The sequence below is a fragment of the Coffea arabica genome, chromosome 6e, assembly GCF_036785885.1.
Source record: "Coffea arabica cultivar ET-39 chromosome 6e, Coffea Arabica ET-39 HiFi, whole genome shotgun sequence".
NCBI lineage: Eukaryota > Viridiplantae > Streptophyta > Magnoliopsida > Gentianales > Rubiaceae > Coffea > Coffea arabica.
Genome location: NC_092321.1, coordinates 24,113,272 through 24,135,978, shown reverse-complemented (window position 1 = coordinate 24,135,978; position 22,707 = coordinate 24,113,272). Strand labels below are relative to the sequence as shown.

Genomic DNA, 22,707 nt, shown 5'->3' with positions numbered 1-22,707 from the left:
TAATAAAACAGAATATAAATGAATCATGATCAGTTCATCTTTATATAGGAGGAGGTCTCATTATAAACAGAGATTAACCCCCAAACAAAAATGTGAAAAAGAAAAAGGAAGAAGGAAAGGGAGCAATGATATAGATATCAAACAAAACATGCAGAAACAAATGTTACTACAACCTCAAAGCAGCAATTGCTTCAGGTTTAAAGTCTATCCTCAGACCCAATACTCTTCTGACCTCAGCCGGTGTTAGTCTCCAGGTCATGGGTCCAGAGTTTTCACCCCAGAAATCTAGGATCTCGGAGACCTTTTCCAGATTCAAGATGGTAGCCATCTGAGTTAGGCGAGCAAATTTGTCTCTGACAGTCCTTTGGGTCATGCTAGAGAAATGGCTGACTAGGGCCCTAGCATCTCGGTCAAGTTGAAGTCCTCCTAGCTGACTGAATCTCTTTTGCATCATGATCACTTCAAGTCTTTTCACAATGAAATCGATAATAAGATGTACAAACATGTCATAATTGTTGGTAGTCATTAAGGGTTGAAGCCACGCTACATTGGCCTCAACGGCATGAAGAAGCCGTTGAACCCAAGGGTCATTCACCTCATTATCAGCATATTCAGCCTCAGATAGCTCATAGCTGATTGTTGCCACGTTATCTAATACAGGCCGAACTCTTGGCGCAACTGTTGCTACAAGTTGCTCCATTCCCATATTCAACGCCTTCTTGAAAGTGTTGCTCATCTCATTCAATTCAGATAAGCAGGACTTAACTCTCTCTCTATCGGCTGGAGCGGGAAATACCTAATCAAAAAAATGGTTGAATAAGAATAACATTGGGAAATGATCTTCAAGAGTAAAATCCATTGGAAAGCACACAAATTCAATGTGATTTCCAAATGAAGAAATAAGACATCTATAGTGAAGTAATCTAATGTAGTACCAACCCATCCCGAAATCACGTAGAAGCACAAGGAAATTTTAGACGAGAAGCAGAAGTAGAAAGCATATTTTGTCATTAAGAGGGAAAATCACATTAAAATGAACTGCATCAAGAAATAATCTTATCTACAGAAAATATTCAACTGTTACAAAATCTTGTCAGAACTGCAAATCAAACAGAACGAAGTACCCAAAAGATCACCAAAGGGCTAATATCTTTTTCCATCGTCAATTATAGACAAGACTCTGGATGTGATTCAAACAATAGAAAGGAAGACTTAGCCCAACTACCAAGTGTTCTTAAGTTCAGGAATCTTTTTTAACTTTTTATGTGACATCATTGTAAACTGACAGCCCCATTGAAATGCATAATAAGGGACTAGAGCTTTTTCTCTTAAAAGAAATGCAAGACAAATAAGATTTCCCTTTTAACTGCTGAATTGAAAGGAAATAGATAGAAAATCTAAACAGAAACGGTTGAAAAGTAAAAGGAGGGGAAGGGAATGAATAGATTTAGCTTTCTAACCTCTGCACACTGCTCTTCAATCTCGTGTCTCAGTTTGAGAGCATACTCACTACTCACATCCATGTCATTTAGAGCCGTTGCAATCTCAGAACCAGTCTTCTGAACAGCAGAACCACCTAAGAAAAGCTTAGCTCCAAGATTAGGTTCTCTCATTTTCTGCTGCAAGGCCTCGTTGTACTCACTGCCCAACAAGCTCACTGCATTGCTTAAAACTGCAATTACAGAGTTAATGTTGGAGGTGGAAATAGACCTCCTGCAACAACTCTGAAGAACATAGAAGACATCATCCACCATAGACGTAGTAAGACTATCAAACACGTGCTCATCAATGCTGATGGCTTTCCTCACATTTTCAACCATGAAAAACCCCTCCAATATCACATAATAGCCCATGATATCTTGAACAACCCTACTCAAATTCCCACTCCTAAAAGCCTTAGTGGCGCGGGGAACCAATTCAGGATCGACAGAGCTCAATGCCCTAATCTTCGAGACCATGTACTCAGTGTAATCCTCTGCCAACTGTGTCAAGGACAAAATTTCTTCCAGATACAGTTCAACCTCTCTAGGATCAGGTCCTTCGGCCACTGCCGAGAGCAAATTGCTCTTGTAAGAATTAATATCAGAAGTCAATTTGGCTAACTTTCTGTAATCCATATACTTATTCATAATCAAAGAGCCCCGAGAATCGCACTCTTCTTGAAGCTCACATATGGCGTAAACAATCCCATCTTCTCCGCACAAGTTCCTTAAAATCTCATTGTTCTCTTCAATAGCCAACACAATGTCTTTAAACAAATTCGTCAAGCAAGCTATGAAATTTACCCGACCAGAATTGGAATCGGATTGGGATTGCTCCTTCATCAGCTCAACCAATTGGTCAAACTCCATCCTAGATCTCATAGAAATCACCTTCTTCAGGTAATTGACATAAGCCTGCAACCCTTCTTCCTCCAGTCCCAGAGGCGGGTAGAGCTTGATGAATCTGAGAATGGTTGGATGGTCCCGCTGATCGACAGCCGCGGATAAACGTTTCCGGACTATCCCTTGAAGCTGCTTATTGGCGGCGAGTAACTGACTACGCTGATCGGACGCAGCGGAGTCCTTGAACTTGGCATCAATCTGAAGGAACGTCTGGACGTAATTAGCTGCAGACTCAAAATCGTCCGACTGAAGGGCCTTGTGGACGCCATCAAGGCAGTGAGAGCGGTGTACAATGGCGTCAATGCGGAGGAGCGTGTCAGAAACGCGGGATTGGGCGAGATCGAGCTGACGGACTTTGGCGCTGACGTGATCAGCGAGGTGGGAGGTGGAGCGGACATTGGAGAGCAGGTGGTCGGAATCGGCCTTGACGATGTGGAGGACGTCGGCGGACTTGTTGAGAGCAGAGAGCTGACGGTCGAGGTCGGGACGCTGGGAGAGGAGGGAGTCCAATTCCAGATCAAGGGCTCGCTGGTAGGCGATGCATTCGTGGAGGAGACGGGTCATGGCTCCCACGTCAGTGAGCTTCCGCACATGCTCCAGAGCCTCCGCCGTCCCGAATTTCACCGACGACGACGATGATACTGTATTGCTACTACTGATGCTCGCGCCGCCGCCGTCTCCGTCGCTGGAAGCCATTTCGGACTCAGTTTATTTTCTGTGACAGAATCTGTAGCCTGATTCAGTCACCAATGAATTGAAGCCGATGAATGAAAGGAGTCAAATTTTAATTGCCAGAATAGCAGAATTTGTTAAATGGACCTAATATATCTTATTAGTAATTTTTTTTACCTTTAGTTAAAAGCAACATGTTCTTGAGAATTAAAAAAAAAATTATAATCTTAGATTTGAATGGTTGAATGAGTAAAAATTAAAAGGCGTTTGGAAACTGAGATTAGTTGACTGTATATTTATGTGAATGCACAACCAAAAGCTTTTAATGAATCAAAATTACTTGCAAACATGGATAGGGTTCAGCTCATGAGATTGATTTTCAGTATTTAACACTCTTATTTGTTTCGTATTCAAACAATCAAACGTTATTCACAAATGCTAATAGAAAAAAGTGAAAAAAAGTATTCTCATTAGCGGTGAAACAAAAAATATTAAAATATGTAAAGTTTCACTTGAGGAAATTTTAACATTTAGCTTGTAGACTTGAACTATTAAAAGTTTCTTATATTAATTTTATGCAATATTGTATGTTTGGCGAATGAATTTCAAATTCGAATGCTTCAATAAACTTAAAAAATCAAATTCGAACAACTATTTTTATTCTCTCTTTTTTTTTTTGACAAAACAACTATTTGCATTCTTATAATTTTGAAACAAACGCAAACCTATTTGTAGTGTTATGTCAATAAAATTTTGTATTCACCCTATTTTTAGTACCGCAAATAAAAATCATACAACAATTCATATTTTAAAATAAAATATTCCAATGGTTAATAAACCCTAAAACTCGAAAGTGTATTATTAGACATATGTATTCCCGATCACTCTCCTTGACTCGAGTTAATAGATTTTTTTTTCTATTAGTAATTTTACGTTGTGCGAAAATTGAAGAAGGCAGGACGGAAAAGAAGCCCAACTTTTGGAGGATGGAACCCTAGTTTTCTCCCGATCTAATTTAACTTCTAATCTTTCAAAAATCAAACCTTTTCTGGTGGGGAAGTTGAAGAGGATTTTAGACAAGTTGAACCGGATTTTCGTAGGAGATTAATCCAAGGAAGAGAAACACAGTGCAAAATTTTGAAATACAATATGAATATTACCAAACTTTTGGAGACAAGATAGCCAGAACTTCATATCGGAGATTGAGATTCAGGAGTACTCTTTTCAGGTAAGTCTTGCAAGATATGTAATTTATTTACAAGTCCAGTATTTCTAATGTCTTAGCCCCTTGGGTTTTCGAATAACAAGCTTATGTTGTCTTTTTAAATTTAATTAAAAGGCCCAGCAGATTTGGTAATGTTGCATCTCATTTGGTAATAACAGATAATCTTTTTCTGTGTTTGTTTTTTTAACTCTCGGAAACTCTTATGTTATCTCCAATAACAAGCATAAATAGTGGGTAGAATTTATTTTTTTTCCCAGCTTATGATTGGGAAAATGAAAAAGTTGATTATCTGGTTGAATGGAGGTGGAATGCGTACACAGAAAACATTTTCGCCAGGAATCAATGATATAAGACCTTGAAGCTTTTTGGCCTAGTTTTTCACTCTCACATTCATGTCCTCCATAGTTAGGCTCTATTTTGGTTTGATGACTTGTGGGGTGTTAAATTCCCCCGGACCATTGCACTGAACTAATTTTATTTGGTTTATATATATTGTCTCATTATTGCTTTAAAAAAATTGATAGAAGACCTTGAAGACTTTTACTTGAGTGGAGTGTATATGAGTGTATAATATATAAGTATATATATTATAACATTAAAAATTTAATGATTTTATATAAAAAGTTATAATAATTTATAAATATTAATATATTTTATATAATTATGTAGTTAATTATGAATTTGGGTGGAGTTCAATATGGGGGTGGGCAAAATTATCCGCTAACCCAAAATTCCGCTATTTCCGTTTCGATCTGATCCAAAAATTAGGATACCTGATTTGTATTATTTGATCGGGTCAAAAGAATGTCGGGTACCTACTAAGATACGGGATGAGTTAGGGCACCCCAAAAGTTTTTTCAATTTTTGCAATTTAGTCCCTAGAGAATTTTGACTCTCTTTATTATGATTGTTTCTTTTCTTAAATAGCTAATTTATGTTACTTTTGAATATATTTAACTTGTGATTTTTTAGGTGTTTTTAAATTTCTTTATGTTTGACATATTAGTGTGAGTTTAGTACTTTTATTAGTATTATTTTTCAATTAAATTGGTGCCATGATTCTTTTGTTCATTTTGAGTATAAATAGGGCAATTTGACTCCGTTTAGTCACCGCTTCAAAAGGGAGGTACCCCTATTATTATTATTTCAATGTCAATTACGTGCTCTTATGTGCTCTTACATGTTCCTATGCGTTTATATATTTTTACATGCTTCATTTATTTGATTTAAATGTTCATCCAAAATTTCTTATATTTGCTTAATTAATTTTAATAATTATTTGAGAGGCATTTAAATACCTCAAAAATATAATATATAGGATAATTAGATTTGTTTTATTATATTTTTCCCTTTTAGATTGTAATTAGGTCCCTTGTTGTAATAGATAGGGTAGATAGGATTTTCGTCATTTCCCCATTTTAGACTGTAGTTAGGCTCCCCGCTATAATAGGTAGGTTGCATGTTTATGTGTTATATGTTTTATCCGCTTTCCTTAAGATTTTTGCATCTAGATATTATACTTACGTGTTACGTGCTATGTGCTTTTATGTGTTTATTTGTTTTAATTTATGCCTTATTTATTTTACTATGTATTATTAATGCATGACGTCACCACGCTAGTCAAACCCTAGTTATGGCTTCTTCTTCCGCTTATTTGACAGTCAAATGCTAGTAAGGATTTTTTAGAAATTAGTTAGTCCAACACTAGACCCTTAGATAGTTCATGCGTTAGATTCATTTTGGTGTGATATTTATTACATTTTCATGCATATTTTTATTTTAGAATCTTTTCTCATGTGCATGATATTGCCTATTATATTATTCTCTACCCCCTACCCTGCATATGTGTTAATCATGTCATTTAGAATTGCATCTCATTTAAGCTAGTTCATTTGCTTGTCTATGTTAGGAGAATTATTCTTCAAATATGGGAAATGGGTGATTATAATTTTTTAGTTTAAATACCCCATTAATCCCTGTATAAGAAAATTATGTCACAAGTTTTTGCCTCCCGTACCCATTATGTTGCATCTCTTTTCTTTTGATCACTTATACCTATGTATATAATTTAATTTTCTTTTTTTTTTCTTTTAATTTTATCATTTGCATACTCGTGACATCTTCAAGGAATTATTTTGGCCTTCGCAATTAATGCGATTGGTATCAATTAAACCCTTGAATGAACATTTTGTCCCTCTCGACGTTTTTATTTGCATCCATGTAGGAAACATTCAAATGTGATAAATTTAAAGGTTAGATTAGAGAAATTTAACTAAATCACGCAACTAGTTTAGACTAGGTTGAAAGGGTGCCTTAAGTTTGAATCAATTGAACCTTTGTCTTCCTTTTTTTCAACCGTGACTCCCGAACTCATTTTCTCTTGTTTTTTTTCAAAGATCTGGAGTTGTCGAAAAGGGTTTTATTTTATTTTTATTAAAAAAATATTTTTGGGTGACTTGGTGCACCCAAATTCAATATCAAGTGGCGACTCCTCTTTTTCTTAAAAATCCTTTTAGACTAAATTTTGGACTCAAATTGTCGTATTTTTTAAAGTCCCATTTTAGGTCTTTTTCACTTATTTTAAATAAAAAACACATCTTTTGTAACACCTTTAATTTACATCGCGAAAAATGGGCGCGACACGTATGATCGAGTACCAACTGATATGCAAGGCGAATAAGGATAAAAAAATGACTGATCTATAAGGTACTAGTTGGGTCAGCAAAATGATGAACGAGGCAGGTACTCGACTCACACCCACCCTTAGTTGTAACCTACACTCAAATCCAAAAGCATAAGAGCTTCATTTTTTTGAACCGGTTTGGACTTGCTTGAATCGTAAAGCCTAATTGACACCTTGTAAACGGCTAGAAGCACCAACAGCCCAGAGGCTGTGTAACCATTGACCTCCACCTTGCCGCTTAATTGTGACTGCCTGTAATGGGATTTTCGTCAATTAGGTTCCCCCTCTCCTTAGATTAGATTAAAATAGGTTATACTAATGCTATCATTACAACACAAAAAAAAAAAGGATAGAAGTCAACGCAACATTGACATGGGCCTTCTAAACATCACGGGATACCTATTTGTCCCCCTGCGCCGCAGAGCTGCAGAACTCTTTTTCTTTTTTCTTTTTTAATATTTTATACATTCCGGAATATTGGAAGGGTAAATAGACTCTTTTGACTATTCGAGCAATTGATTTTCTTGTTCACAGTGCTGATTCAAAAAGGAGTAATTCGTGTGACAACAGAAGGATCGGGAATTGCTCTCTTTTTCTTCTTTGCAGCTCCCAGCTGCCCAGGAGTTGAAATTTTGTTGTACGCATTTGAGTTTGAATTGAAGGTTGAACTGCATTTTGGTTTGTTTGGCTTCTACAATGCATTAGGAATAGTACCTATTGGCTTCTTATACTGTATGTTAGTGACCTAGTCTAAGTGCAATAGTGTAAGGGAGTCTGGTGCCACAATGCCCTTTACCTGTTTGGTGAAATGCTTATGAGATGAAATGCTTAAAAAGATTCCATTTAAAGTTTGAAAATTAAGGCGTGAGTGGAAGACTTGTTGAATCAGCCCATATTTGTAAGTTCATTTAGGAATTGTTGATGTGAAAATTTGATTTTCTATAGGAATCTGAGGTTTCAGGTTTTGGATATAGTTAGAAAAGAAGCATCTGCTTCCTCCGTGTCCTGGATGGATAATTATGAAACTTCGGCGTCCTCTTTTTTTCTTTCTTTTTTGCAATTTCTTAGTGGTTTACTGGACTTTGAATCTTTTAAGCTGCAATCTTGTGTTTGGCTGCTTTCTTATGAGCCAATTCATCTCTCAATCTTTGGCATCTCATTCTTGAAGCTATCATTTCTTTTTGTCATGAATGACCTAGAAAAGGAAATGATAATCCTAGCATTGTAATTTTCATCCTGTATGATATTGTGGTGTTATTATATGTATTTTGTGATATAGCACCATAGTTCTTTTTTAATAATTATGAGCTTATTGGATTCTTGTGTACTTGTGTAATGGCATTTGAGTTTGAAAATGCTGTCTTTGCTTAGAAAAGCCTCTACAGCTATTTTTATTCCCTGATTAACAAAGTTCCTTGTTTCTTTTTCAGACATGGACTAGTAATTCTAGACAGGAGTTTGTTATTGTTTTGAGGCTTTTGAAGTTATGAAGAGTTCAATCTTTACATGCAAAGTATGCAATATCCTCTTAACAAGCTTCGTGAGAATATTGTACTATTCAAGCATTTTAGTCTTTTTTATTCATTCATTGAGTACGCTTTAATTCACTTCATACTGTGAGATAGAAGATATATAAACAAGCCTAGTTGTCCCTCTAGTCTCTCCATAGCGAGAAAAAATTTGTTATTTTCTCAGAAAGAATCTGAAAATGTTTGTGTTGTAGCTGCAAGTATAAAGAAGGCCCTCACTCATGTCTCATCATTTGGCCTATGTTCATGCAAATAAACAATCTTCTCTTTGGTATTTAAAAAGAACAAACTTGATGATGTGTTAAAGCCACCGTGATAGCTATGATTCCTTTGTTCTTGTTGCTTTAGTCTGTTCTTCTTTGCTATGTCATGATTTAATTCCTTTTGCAGGCATCCAGTTTTCCGTCTACAACATTTAAAGTATTGAAAGAAGTCAAAATAAATATCATAAAAATGGAGCTTTCAATTACGCGGCCTGATGATTGGCATCTTCATCTGCGTGATGGAAAGCTTCTTGAAGCGGTTATCCCTCACAGGTTGATTTTCTCTAATTTCTCTTTTAGTGTCTTACAAGCATGTTTTCCTTGACATATTAAATATGCTTTAGATTATGCCCACATGTCTCTCTTTTTTTTTTTTTTTTTGTCAAAGAGTGTGTTTCTTTTTCGATGAAAACCTTATCTGATAATAATTGTCGAATATAGTGCGCATCACTTTGGAAGGGCAATCATTATGCCGAACTTGAAACCTCCTATCACCACCACAGCTGCAGCAATGGCATATCGAGAATCTATTCTCAAAGCACTACCCATTAATAGTGGCTTCACCCCTCTCATGACACTTTATTTGACAGATTCTACCACTCCTGCCGAGATCAAGCTGGCAAGTGAGTTCAATTCGTAATTTAGTAGCTGTCTTAATTATGTATGTTGGAATTTTTTGATTGTTTATTGTCTTATTTCTAGTGTTACTCTTTTGGTTTTGCTCAACTGGTGGAGTAGTCCTTGAAGACTGTTGTTCGAGTAGTTACTTATGTGTTTTACAGATATGCTTCACTAAAGGGGCTTTTGTTGTTTTAGAAAAAGAGCAAAACTTGATATCCCCAAAACTGTTCTACTACTAGATTGCAACAACAGCTTATCCAATCTTGAATTATATATCGAATTTGAGCTCTCTTAGATTTTTTTAATTTATAGTAGAAGGTGTTCTTGCACTGTGTGATGTTTTTCTCTTTCTACCTTAGTGTTTCTCTGTTGTAGATCCATCTACATATTATCTATTGCTTAATTTTTTTTCCTCTTTTACTATGTCTAAGAGGAGTTAGGCAAGTTCGCTAGTCTCCCATGTTGTTGGGCTGTTCAAACTTTGAAAACGAATTAAGAGTAAGGCCTTCTATTTGATTATGAGAGGAGAAGGTGCAACAAAGCCCTCTTAACTATTTGCACATGATACCATGTTGTTGAAGCATCTTGTTAAAATTTATTAACAACTAATTAAGAAGGCTCCTAAGAAATATGTAATTGCTTTTTAGTCATTTGAATATGTTCTTACCACTTAGTGGGTGATGTACCATCAAATATCCCAGTCAGTGTAGCTGCAAATTTTATTTGAAGAACTCAAGTGGTAGGTCAATTTTCTTCCAGAGTAGTTTTGGCATTGTCTTGTGTCATGTTTGCTATTATTAATTGAATCCTTTTACAGAGGAGAGTGGGGTAATATATGCTGTAAAGCTCTATCCTGCTGGTGCTACAACCAATTCTCAAGATGGTGTGACAGATTTATTCGGGAAGTGTATGCCTGTTATCGAAGAGATGGTTAAACACAATATGCCTCTCCTGGTACGTTTGTCACCCTTTAGGTGGATTTCTTTGTCATGCTAACTGTGTAAATCAGAATTGCAATGTTGTCTTGTACAGCTGCATTATTATATTTTCAGAACATGAATGGAATCATATTATTTGCTTGTAATTCCTTTGACAAAGTTTTGCACTAAGTTGAGTTTATGATACTAGATCAATTTATCACAGATACTCTTTGTAGTTTCGGTTCCAGTGAGCTCATTTATGATTATGATTTTATGATGCTACAGTTGAAAGATATTAAATCTAGAGGCATATGTTGAAATGATAGACTGCATGTTCAACTTGCTCTTCTAATTGCCTTAGATTATGAACAATGACATAATTCTCATTGACTAGGTGTAGGTGAATATATTAAGGCTCTCTTTTATCACTTAATCTGTAAGTGAATGCATTCTACTTGTATTGTAATTATTAGAATGCACAGCTTAGGGTGGTGAGGTAATATGGACACAGAGGCCCACTTGTCTCCAATAACCAGCAGCAAATTGCTTGTGAGCTAATTGTTAAGCTTCTTTGAAGTGTAGCATATTGGTCAACTGGATGACATTCTTTCATTTGCATTTTGTTTTATGCTATAGCCAATAGAGGAAGGCTATTGTTTACTTAATGACATTAATATAGAGGTCTTAACTGTAGGTCCATGGAGAGGTTACTAGTCCTGAAGTTGACATTTTTGATCGGGAAAAAGTATTCATTGAGACCGTTTTAAGCCCCTTGGTGCTGAAGTTTCCACAATTGAAAGTGGTGATGGAGCATGTTACCACTATGGATGCTGTGAAGTTTGTTGAGTCTTGTGCTGAAGGTAACTTTCTATAATTCTTGTTTTCTCTCTTATTATTCTCAGTGGTTGGTTGCTTATTTTGGTTTTTGCATTACATGATCATGTTAAAAATGAAATTTTAATTGTTTTGATTAGGGCGTATTGCTGCTACAGTCACTCCACAACACCTTGTCCTGAATAGGAATTCTCTTTTCCAAGGAGGGTTACAACCACATAATTACTGCCTTCCTGTGCTTAAGAGAGAAACTCATAGTACATCTTTCAACTTTTACTCATTTTACGTATTAAATATCTTCAGATCCTTTTTTCATTTCTTGAGGTTGGCATCATGTGTTTGTTGTGTACGATTTTTTGCCATAAGAATCTGATTATTCACAAGGACACCAATTTCTCGAGTCCAATTTGTGTACATGACCTTCATGTAAGAAGTCTAGTAATTTTTATCCACTAATCTTGAAAACCAGGTGGATGAATGATTGCTCTACGCATTAGTGCTGCAACTTGAACATGGTTTTTTGTCATGGTTTGTTTTGTTTTCTGTTCCACTACCTTCTTGATTAGTAGTATGCTTTTTTGACGAAATCTCGTTTGCAATTTAGAAAACTGTCATTGCTTCATATGCCCATTTTCTCTTCGTGGGATTGAGGCTACAATAAGATTTTGTGATGTCTTGGGGGTTCCTTTTTCATTGTTTTGTTGGTATTTGGGAAGCAACAGAATTTAAGTTTCAATAGTTGTTTGAGACCTTTACTGGTCTAACCTTTTATTTGGAACTATGGGCAGGAAATTACACACAAGCTAATGGGTGGTGATTATACCTCAGGAGTTTAATACTAGTTGGTAAAACTGCAGAAGTCAATCATTGTGACAATAAAATGAGATTGCTTACCCTATATAGATTTTGGATTTAACTATAAGTCTTACTTGGTACTTAAACTAAATTAGATACTATTACCTAGTTTATTTTTGGTGATTGAATGATGTAGTGAAAATTCATTATTTTTGCAGTACTTCCATCTTTTGTCATGTCTGTGTCATATCTTTTTTTTTTTTTGTCCTCTTTGGAGAAGGGACAACAAAGGAACATGAAAATTTTACCTCCTTAATACTATTGATGTGTCGTTTGTTTAAAATTTAGGGCAAGCTATTGTATCAGCTGTGACGAGCGGAAGTAAAAGATTTTTCCTTGGAACTGACAGCGCTCCCCATGATAGACTAAAGAAAGAGTGTCCTTGTGGTTGTGCTGGTATTTATAATGCTCCTGTAGCATTGGCAGTATATGCAAAGGTTTTTGAGGAGGTAGTTTTGGCAAAACACCCTATCATTTGTTTGCTTTTTTCTCAATGATATATGCATCTGCATAATTTTTCCTGGTGGTTCTAAACCTTGAATTGATACCTTACATGCGTCCAAGTCCAGACAGATTCGCTCTCCCTCTCTCTCTCTGGTTATAGAAGCCTAATTTAATGAGCATATTAGGATTAAATCATTAGCTGGAGTCAATGCATAAATTGCAATCACAATGTGTACAGAATGTCATCATTCATGACATTTATGCTGGTTTTTTGAACTTTGATAGTGTAGCACTTCAATATTTTGCTGTGACAAATCTTATGTTTGTGTCTGTCATGACATTAAGTTATTATTTTGTGCAGTATTTGTACAGATTGCAAAAACTGATTTTTCTTCTGAACCATAACATGCTGGCCAATTTTTCCCTCAAAAGTTACTTAGTCATGCACCATGCCAAGTTACGTGATACATGAATTCATGCATGTCCTAGAATTGTTGACTTTAGCATGCAAGTTCATGTGATGCTCTTGCTTCTGGGGTATTATAGCATCTTAGCTGCATGCGTATGTCTCTTCCCTATGATTTCTGTGTCAAGATTTAGTGGATAACTGTGGGTCCAGATTCACGAATAATCAATTGCAATTTGCATGTAGTCTATACGTTTACCTGCATTGTACTTTTGGAAAAAAAATTTTGGTTCTAAAAATTTATGTATGATATGAAGAAGGGTAACATTCAGGTTTATAGTGTAGTAGATCTATAATAGCACGCTTAATTCATTTACATGGTAGTTGAATTGATGTTGGGGTAACCTTTGTGTATCTTAGGCTGGTGCGCTGGATAAACTAGAAGCATTTACAAGTTTCAATGGTCCGGACTTTTATGGGCTTCCAAGAAACACATCGAAAATCACATTAAGGAAAACCCCATGGAAAGTTCCAGAATCATTTTCTTATGCATCAGGGCATGTCGTTCCAATGTTTGCTGGTGAAATGCTCGATTGGTTACCATCTCCTGTTTGAAAGTGAATGGTTTTCAGAAGATTACCTTCAAATGAATGAATTTGAAATGAATTCTTTTCAAATCCACATTTTAATTACAGCTTTCTTCTCCATTCCTTTCAAATAAGATAACATCTTCCTCCATAGAAGTAGGGTAGTCATTTGGTCTACGCGTTTCAATCTTTAAGTCTACCCTAGAAATTCTAGTGTGAGAATTGTCCTAGGATTTTCTAAAGAGAGATTCTTTCTCTCTTAGAATCTTTGTAGTTGACTCTATTTCATGTTTGTCGGCCACAAGTTCTGAATTTTGATGGCCCTATACCAAGTTTACCCTTTTACGCTGGTTTCGCTGTTGTTTCTCTACAGATTTTGGCCTTTTGGTCTTTTTATTGTGAATAGTACTTTTAGTGGTTGGGCAGCTGTTTGCTTCAGATGTCTACCTAGATTTCTTTGGACCTCTAACGTTTTTTGCGAAATTTTTTTGGGTCTGGCGCCTTATGGCGCTTATGGCAAAAAACATATGATTCACAAACAAACAGCAACTTTAGCTGCTAAATTATTCTTCACAAGTTAAATAGTACCACCAACAAACAGTAAAAAATTTATACAATTTATGCATTACTAATCAATATTTAATATTATAAAAATCAACACAACCTAGAATAATACACCTCAAATTATACTATCATATACACTGAGAAATCCTTCAATTAATCCAGTCTCACAACTTTCACTAGCATAAAATTAATCAGAACCAATAATCAAATCACAATTAGACAAATCGTAAATATATTGTAAACAATAAAAATACCAAAAAATAAAAATGCAAAACAATTAACCACTCTACGAATAGAAAAATATATCAAAATCATTATCATTCAAAGCAATACAAAATATGACAAATGCATACTACATTACAAAAATTATATTACAAATCTTTACACATGTTCCAATATAAATTACATGTACATATAATTGATAAACGAACGGAGAAGGGTTGAATTGGATGACTAAATGAGAGAAATGATAAGTAGGAGATTTTAGACCCAAAATCTCCAAATAATAATAATAATAATAGCCTATCATACCCCAAAAATACACAAAAAAACATACAACATGGGCATCTCGCGACACCGCGGGGACTAATGCCTAGTTCCAATTTCATGCATTAACTCGAGACTACAGTTTTATTTGGCAGGTACAATCCCTCAAGAGATTGGTAATCTTTATAACCTGAAACTATTAGCCATGGATTATAACCTCAGATTATATGATCTATCCCAAGAGAAATCTGGAATTTGACTCGGCTTCAGCGGCTCTATCTTGGGCACAACAACTTAACAGGTGTGACAATTTACTAACTACTTCACGAGAAATATTAATAAGTTTTGCTTTGCTAACGGAGATGGTAACAATTTGAACTCCTATGTATTTCTATTTACTCCTTCTCTTGTCTAGTAAAAAAATTAACAAAGCCAGTCTCACAGTCCAGCATCTTTTATTGTTACAAAAGTTGATTATTCTGTTCCAACATATATATCCTTGCTTTATCTTGAATTTGGCAGGTATAATTACGGCAAAGGCTTGGTGGTATTTTAAAGCTAATGCTGTTTAGTCTAGAGAATAACCAGATTGAAGGCTCTATACCAATTAGAGCTATTGGAAATTTGATTGCACTTAAAGAACTATACCTTGGTGTAAACAATTTAACAGGTATGGCACTTAAGAATAGCAATCATGAGACAACTGAAACTTTCTTGATCAAATAAACATGCTTCCGTTTGCAAATGATGTGTTTCTTCAGGATTAAGAAAACATTCCATTTCAGGAGTTCTATCTGTTTTAATTTGGCAGGTGTAATTACCTATGAGGTTGGAAACCTACAAACATTGGAGGCGTTGAACCTAAGATTTAACAGTTTAAAAGGTTCCATACCAACCAGGATCTTCAACATCTCAACTTTAAGAGTGCTTTCACTTGTTGCCAACAGTCTTTCAGTTAATCTTCCATCCAATATGGGTTTAGGTCTGCCCAATTTAGAAGAACTTTTCCTCAGCTCTAATAACCTCAGTGGACTGTTTGTACCTGACTCAATCTAAAACTCCTCTAAACTCACTCATGTAGAGTTTGCTCGAAACAGACTCACTCGTCCAAATTATACAGTCTTAGAGAATCTACAATTTCTTGAATGCTTAGTGCTGTTTGATAACAATTTAACAAGTGAATCTTCATCTGTGGAGTTAAGCTTCTTCACTACGTTAACAGAATGCAGATACCTGAGAAAAATTTCAGTGGCTAATAACCCGTTAACTGGTATTCTTCCAGTTTCTATAGGAAACCTTTCTTCTTCTATAGAAGACATTTATGCAGGTGGCTATAAAATGAAGGGAAGAATTCCAAAAACTGTTGGCAATCTAAGCAATTTGAGAGTGCTAGGTCTACAAGAGAATCCCTTGACTGATAGTTTGTGTAGCTTACAGTACTTGAATTTATTGTGTCTGATTGGAAATCAATTCCTGCATGTTTAGGTAATCTTACTTCTCTCAGGTATCTTTATCTAGCTTCCAACAGAATAACTTCTCATGTGCCTGACAGTTTCTGGAGCCTCAAAGATCTCTTGGGATTTATTCTGTCATCGAATTTCTTGACTGGCTCTCTGCCTTCAGAGATTGGACTGTTGAAGGTTGCAACATGGATAGATTTTTTGATGAATCAGTTCGCAAATAACATTCCCAGCAGAATTGGAGAACCAGAAAACTTGAATCCTCTTTCTTTGGCATATAACATATTACAACTTTGAAGGTACCATTCCTGAGTCAATCAGTAACATGCTAAGTTTGGAATATTTGGACCTATCGTGAACACTTCAATCTCTCAGCTACTTCAATGTCTCTTTCAATTATTTACAGGGGCAAATTCCATCTAACGGCCCTTTCAAGAATTTCACTAGTGAATCTTTTATCTCCAATGATGTATTATGTGGATCATCTAGGTTTCATGTTCCAGCAAGCCAAACACTTCAATTCACAGATCGAGGACAAAGAAAGTGCTTCAAACTAAATTGATATTGTTTGGAGCTTCAGCAATAATTGCTGGTATTGCCTTGGCATTTTTGTTCGTTAGGTACATAAAGAAGGAGAAGGTTCCTAATGGAACTAATTTGTTCTCCTTGACAGCAAAAGGAAGGATTTCGTATTATGAACTCCTACAAGCAACCAATGGTTATGATGAAAGCAACTTACTAGGAAGTTTTGGATCTGTTTACAAAGGGATTCTAGCTAATGGAATGTATGTGGCCATAAAGGCGTTCAATTTACAGTTGGAATATTCATTCAAGAGTTGCACCAGAGAATCTGAAAGTCTTACGCATTCTTAGGCACAGAAATCTGAATGATGACTTTAAGGGATTAATACATGATTAGATGCCCAGTGGGAGCCTTGACTTGAGAAGTGGTTGTATTCTTACAATAATTGCTTAAGTATCATCCAAAGAATGAATGTGATGATAGATGTGGCATCTGCATTGGAGTATCTCCATCATAGTTACTCAATTCCCGTTGTTCACTGTGATTTGAAGCCAAGTAAAATCCTTCTAAATCGACTTTATGTCCATTCTTAGAAATTGACTTCTTCCTCTGTGACAAATTTTCTTGTTTTCCCAGACTTCCTACGTCATCGTTCTCCTCCAGTACATGACCAAAAAGCTAGAGCTAGGAAGTTATGTAAGCGCCCATCTATTATTTTTCTTGATCTGCAGGCCTTCAACTTTGTTGAATTGAACCAATAGTGTAAGTCCTCCATCAGAGTGTTCAGCGATGAGACACATTACCTTGATACATGCTGTTTAGTATCTCTGGTCTGTCCACCCCAAGAATCGTGACCATCACTTTAACAAGGGTTATGTAGACTTCATGCAATTCAAGTGAGTATTCATCCAAGGTTGGGCTGATATCGTTCAGACAAATGCAAGAATAGCACACCACTGTAGATATATATAGAGTTACAAACTTCCTAATATTGATACTTCATCCAGGGAACACACTTGAATTTGGACACCTAGACACCACCGCCGATGTAACCTTAGGAATCTGACTTGGACTAGCCTAGTAGGCTAGTACTTACACTACTAAAGTATTAAGAAAGGAAGTTAACTAAGGACCAGAGTTGGACAACCGACCTTAACATAAAAAAGTAAACAGATAAATAACATGCAACTGGAAACTTTCATGAAGGCATATTGGTAATTCATTAAGCTTGGTTTATAATGAAGATAAAAAAAAAAAAAAAAAAAAAAACAGTAGTACTGCAAGTGAAAATGTGCTGATTCTTTCACTTGTTTATCCTCACGTGATCCAGTAAGCTTTTGCCATCCAGTTAGCTGCTTAGATACAGTCTGAGAAGGCTTTCAGTTTCTGTTGTCTTGTATTGTGCTCCAATTTCTTTGACAAGATCTGCTAGAGGGCCAACTTTTGCTGTGAAATTTGTTCCGTGAAATGCAGCAATTGAAAGTCTTTCTTTGTGGAAATCCACGATAGCTCTATGCTCAATGCTGCTATATTCCTCATTGCTCATTCTCTGCACAAATCATCGAAGCACATCAACTCAATGATACCTGTAGATGCTCAGTAAGTAGGAATTTGGTTTTGGTGGTCATTTACTCCATAATATCACCGATATTGATGATGATTGCTCCAGGAATGGGTTTAATAGGCACCCATGTATCGCTTTTCTTGATTTGCAGGCCTTGAACATCATTGACCTGAACTAATAAGGTCAGTCTTGTTGCATCAGAGTGCGGAGTCAGGCCAATAACTTTGTCTGCTTGCTGGCAAGGTGGATAGTAATTCATTCTTATTCCTTGTATGCCATCTTGATAGATGCTGCATAATTTGTCTGGGTCTACACCAAGATTCGCCCCCATAAGTTTAAACAGGGTGATGCAAACCTTGTGCATTTGAAGTGAGCATTCATCCATGGTTGCTCTGTCATCATCAGAAATTTGCAAATTAGCATAGAGAAGTGGGAAAAGATTGTGATGCTGTGTATTATCCATTGTCTACTTGAAAGATATTGGAGTCGTAGGCCAGAATCTCATATTTCTCTGAGAAACTGGCAATGCACGGAGGAAGAGCATGTCCCCCCAGTCAAGCTTTTGACCATATCCTCTGATGCCACAAATATTTGACCATATCCTTCAACATCATTTGGTAGTTGTGCATACACCGAGTCACACCGAATTACTCCGAGTCATCTCGAGTTAACTCGAATTTTTATTATTTTTACTAATTTTTTAATTATTTTTATTTATCATATTTTTCACAATTTTAGACTATTAAATATTTTAAAAATTCGCGTCTCGTCGAGACCGTGACCGATATATCGAGACCGATGTGAAACGATCCGGATCACGACTGCAACTGCTACCGCGACTTTGAACCATGGCTGTAATGGCAGCTTAAAGAAGTCCTCTGTCACCAACTTCATTTTCTCAATTACTGTGGTGGCCCCATGATTAATTAACTGTGCAAGATTGAGTCACGCACTGTTAGTCGCTACTTTACTAGGGAAAGTAAGCTATGTATCTGATCATTACAAGTAGTACAATTAGGATTCTATATGTGATGGATTCTCTTGATTTGTTACCTGAAAGAAGCCCCAGTCTTTACAAGCCCGATGAAGTTTTGCCATTAACTCAATGACAATCCAGAAACTGGCATTTGTTTACAGCTAGATGCTCAGATGGAGAAGATCAGCCGTCGCACTGAAAATTTGAAGGAATGACAAATTGCTAACTGCTAATTCAGCAGTTGGCCAGCGAATATGAAATTTGATGAGGTGCCTTTCACATTTTCACAGATGCTTCACGAAATGTAAGAGATTTCAGATTTCTGAGTAATTTGTAATCTAAACACCCTTAGAAACATGTGAGATGATTAATCCAATAAACGTAATAAAATCCTGTATCAACCTGGCCTAATTTCACTGCATAGCCATTCCTTCTGCTTAGTTCAATGTGATTAATTCATAAGTAATCATACAATTGATAAATATGAGTTGCTCAATGACAATCGTAAAAGAATTTAAGGCCAGTGGCACATCTCACAATCATTTTAGTTGTTATAGATTCGCTAGTAAAGAATTTGTGTTGCTAATTACTAATTACCATGCCACCATCACCAATATTGATTGCAAAAGTGATTCAATATAATCTCCCTGGAAGGGGGAAGAAAAAACAGAATTTTTTAGCAATTGTATAGGAACATACAAAAAACACAGAGAAGAGAAGATGATTTGTATGTAACCTAAGACAAGAGGCAACAATCAGCAACTTTTGGATTGAAGAAAAAAAATGAACATAAAAAAGATGAGACCAGTAGAACGATTATTTGTTATTTTTGATGTACTTTGAAAGCAAAACCGAAACCAAAAACATTATTATAGTAAAAAGAATTGAAAACTAACAAAATTCTCACGGAGAAGAAAGGGAAGAGTTTGACTAATTAACCGTAGTTAGTAAGATAAGTGTGAGATTAATACCAATTTATTGACTAAGTACATATTGAATAACAGCAACTATAGTTGTAATGGTAGAAAACCATCATTATCAAACAATTATATCTCTTTCATCACACGTACACACTAGTGTGTATGAGCCTAAAAGTTAAAGCTGTCATTTAATTTTATTGATAAATATGTGAAGGAAGAGCAACTAAATAAAGGCCCCCAAAGTCATTTCACAAATACCGCAGCATCATCCACTTGTACACTCTTCTAAACCGATTGGCCCATCAAAATTCAAATGACTTAATTAACCCTCCAAAAGCAGATAAAATTTTTTGAACAGTACCCTCTACAACTGCTTCTTGTTTATGTACAGGATTCATATTCACATAGACCAATTAGGCAACTTTGGATCCACCCCTTATTTGGAGCACTACCAAATAGACAAACCCTTTACATGTATACATTCTTAATTGCTAGTATTTTACTACTTATATGTGAAATAAGTTCACAAAACTTGTATTTTAGATGCCAAATTTGCCCGTGGTAACTCTAATTAATCAATCTGATATAACTGAATGACTAAAGATATCTATTTCTCATTCTAGAAAATGGGGATTCTGCTTCTTCCCTATCTATCCACCCTCACACTCTTTACCCAAAAGGAAAAAAGGGATGACTGAAGAATCGCAGGCATCACTGAATTTAGTATTGCTTTCTGGGCAGATAGAAAATGCATGGGCATCTGCCACTTGACAGCTTGGTGCTAAGGCTCGGCGGCGGCATCTCTATCTCTTTTGTCTTCTCGCCTAGCTATTTACCAATGTTAACATTGTAATATTGCACATGGGAGCATGGGCTATAAATAACTTATGCTAATAAATTTTACTTCTGCTAATAATCTTTTTTTAGTAGTGAAGTGGAACTCGCATTCATTTCCAGCTAGTGTAATTAATTGAAAAATTAAAAAGATGAGAATTATGCGGGCAGCCAAGAACCAATGCTGACGATAAGATTTAGCAACATGTGGGCACTCATGAACGATTGGTTGGCTTTTAGTTTGAATAATGTAAGGGTTAGCAAGTGTTTAAGTTCTACTGTGTTAAAAACCAGAATATGAAAAGGGAATCTCTAATCAACTTCCTTCTTTGAAATTAAGGAAGTTTTTAATAGATAAGATTTGAATCCTTAACAAATTCCTTTTTATTTGAGTACGACATCATTTGACCAAAAGAAAAACATGATAATAAGAGTAATAAAGAGTAAAACCTCATTTAGCCAGAAAAGCATTGCAATTATCTATATACCTACCATTCATTTGAAAAAGAGATGGGCGGCGGGTTAAAGGGTGCGCTAGTAGGTGGAAAACACGACTCTTTTGACATTTGAGGGTAATTTATAGATTTCTCGATTCCTTTCAGCATTTCATTAATAATTTTCTATTCTTTTCCAAATTTGGCTACTCTCCTGTACTCGACAGAATAAAAGCAAATTACACCAAATGTCTTTAAATTATTCACTTGTACTAATTTTGGTTACCAAATTAATTTCTTAGTCGAAAATATCACTAAACTAACCAAATTGTATGTTTTTGGTCATTCTATCTAATTCCACTGTAAAAAAAAAAAAAAAAAGAATGACCATCATATGATATTGCACACGTAGGGTTTGAAGGACAAAATCATCTAAAAATTTTAAGTGAACCAAAGAAGGCACGGCACCATGGTCAACCATTTAATTCACAATATGAAATAACACAAGACACATATGTCACGATATATCTTGTTTAGTATTATAGATCATTATTGTTAGCATTAATGCATGTGATCCAAGTTTTGCCCTCATATAGATATACGGTAGGTATATGATTAGAGGTATGCCGATTTAATTATGCCTCTATCTTCCACAATTTACCCCAAAACAAGTAGAGCGCAATCACTAGTGCGGGCTGCTATTTAGAAAAAATAACGTTAACAAGATCACTTTTTCTACATAAATAAACAAATGTTCATTCCAATCATGTGTGGTCACACGAATAAATAACCATAAAATTGGAGCAAAAATAGAGCAATGTTGAAAACTAATTAGAAAAATGCAAACCTGCAAGGGAGGCGATACGCGGGTGCAATACGCAACCTCAACCCCTATTTTGAGGGTGTGTATTCACATTTTGGTTGCTTTACAGTTGGAACTAGTTGTACTTTAACTTGCAGTTCTTTCCTATTATTTTTGGATCAATTTCTGAACGAATTTCAGTTGGAAAGTGCAAGAAGCATCTTGGAAATTTCAAGAAACAACTTTTGGGAATCTTAAGACACAATTTGCACAACTTAAAACATGATTGCTTGGAGTTTTAATTCTCTATAAGTAGAACCTTTATTGAGCTTGTTTAATAACTTTGGAAAGCTAGAAACACTATCCAAATATAGTCTTCACTAGTTTTTCTTAGTTCATTAATTACTATAGTAGAGTTAGTGTAGTTTATCCATCTTGTACTTGTAAGTAGATTAGGATGAAGAATTAAGAAGCAAGATGGAGAGTTTCGAACTCATGTGATAAGGGTGACTTCTCTCTTATCATTTTCTCTTTTGTATTTAAGTTCATATTTAGTTATAATCCAAGTATGGTCTTTTCTTTCATTCTCTTTATGTTTTGCTAAAGTTTATACCTAGAGTTATGGATGAACTTTCTATATTTTGTTTATGATATTTATTTGGTTATTTGATGACATTATTTTAAACAAGTTATTTATCATTTTTGCTTTTCTAATCACGAT

General features: G+C 35.6%; 2 protein-coding genes across 13 annotated transcripts; one reads left to right on the top strand and one right to left on the bottom strand.

Moving 5' to 3' along the window:
- Positions 1 to 15: 15 nt before the first annotated feature.
- On the bottom strand, positions 16 to 3,206 carry LOC113697047 (conserved oligomeric Golgi complex subunit 4). Its single transcript, XM_027216472.2, has 2 exons — positions 1,461 to 3,206; positions 16 to 796 (listed from the first exon to the last, which is right to left on the bottom strand). Exons 1-2 carry the CDS (start codon positions 3,078 to 3,080, stop codon positions 167 to 169), a joined length of 2,250 nt encoding a protein of 749 aa, XP_027072273.1. The 5' UTR covers positions 3,081 to 3,206; the 3' UTR covers positions 16 to 166.
- Positions 3,207 to 3,938: 732 nt separating this feature from the next.
- LOC113694497 (dihydroorotase, mitochondrial) lies at positions 3,939 to 16,981 on the top strand. 12 transcript variants are annotated; one of them, XR_011817078.1, is made up of 11 exons: positions 8,424 to 8,515; positions 8,884 to 9,029; positions 9,198 to 9,379; positions 10,195 to 10,331; positions 10,992 to 11,157; positions 11,272 to 11,388; positions 12,275 to 12,435; positions 14,616 to 14,774; positions 14,996 to 15,143; positions 16,026 to 16,232; positions 16,423 to 16,981. XR_011817078.1 is itself a non-coding variant. In XM_072055664.1 (9 exons), the coding sequence occupies exons 2-9, from the start codon at positions 8,451 to 8,453 to the stop codon at positions 13,449 to 13,451; spliced, it is 1,131 nt and encodes a 376-aa protein (XP_071911765.1). In that variant the 5' UTR covers positions 3,939 to 4,284; positions 8,395 to 8,450; the 3' UTR covers positions 13,452 to 13,772. The 12 variants fall into 12 exon arrangements, 6 of the variants coding, with proteins under 6 accessions (XP_071911765.1, XP_027069117.1, XP_027069116.1 ...); XR_011817074.1 differs by having other exon boundaries at positions 16,340 to 16,981; XR_011817076.1 differs by having other exon boundaries at positions 15,978 to 16,232; positions 16,340 to 16,981.
- Positions 16,982 to 22,707: the final 5,726 nt, after the last annotated feature.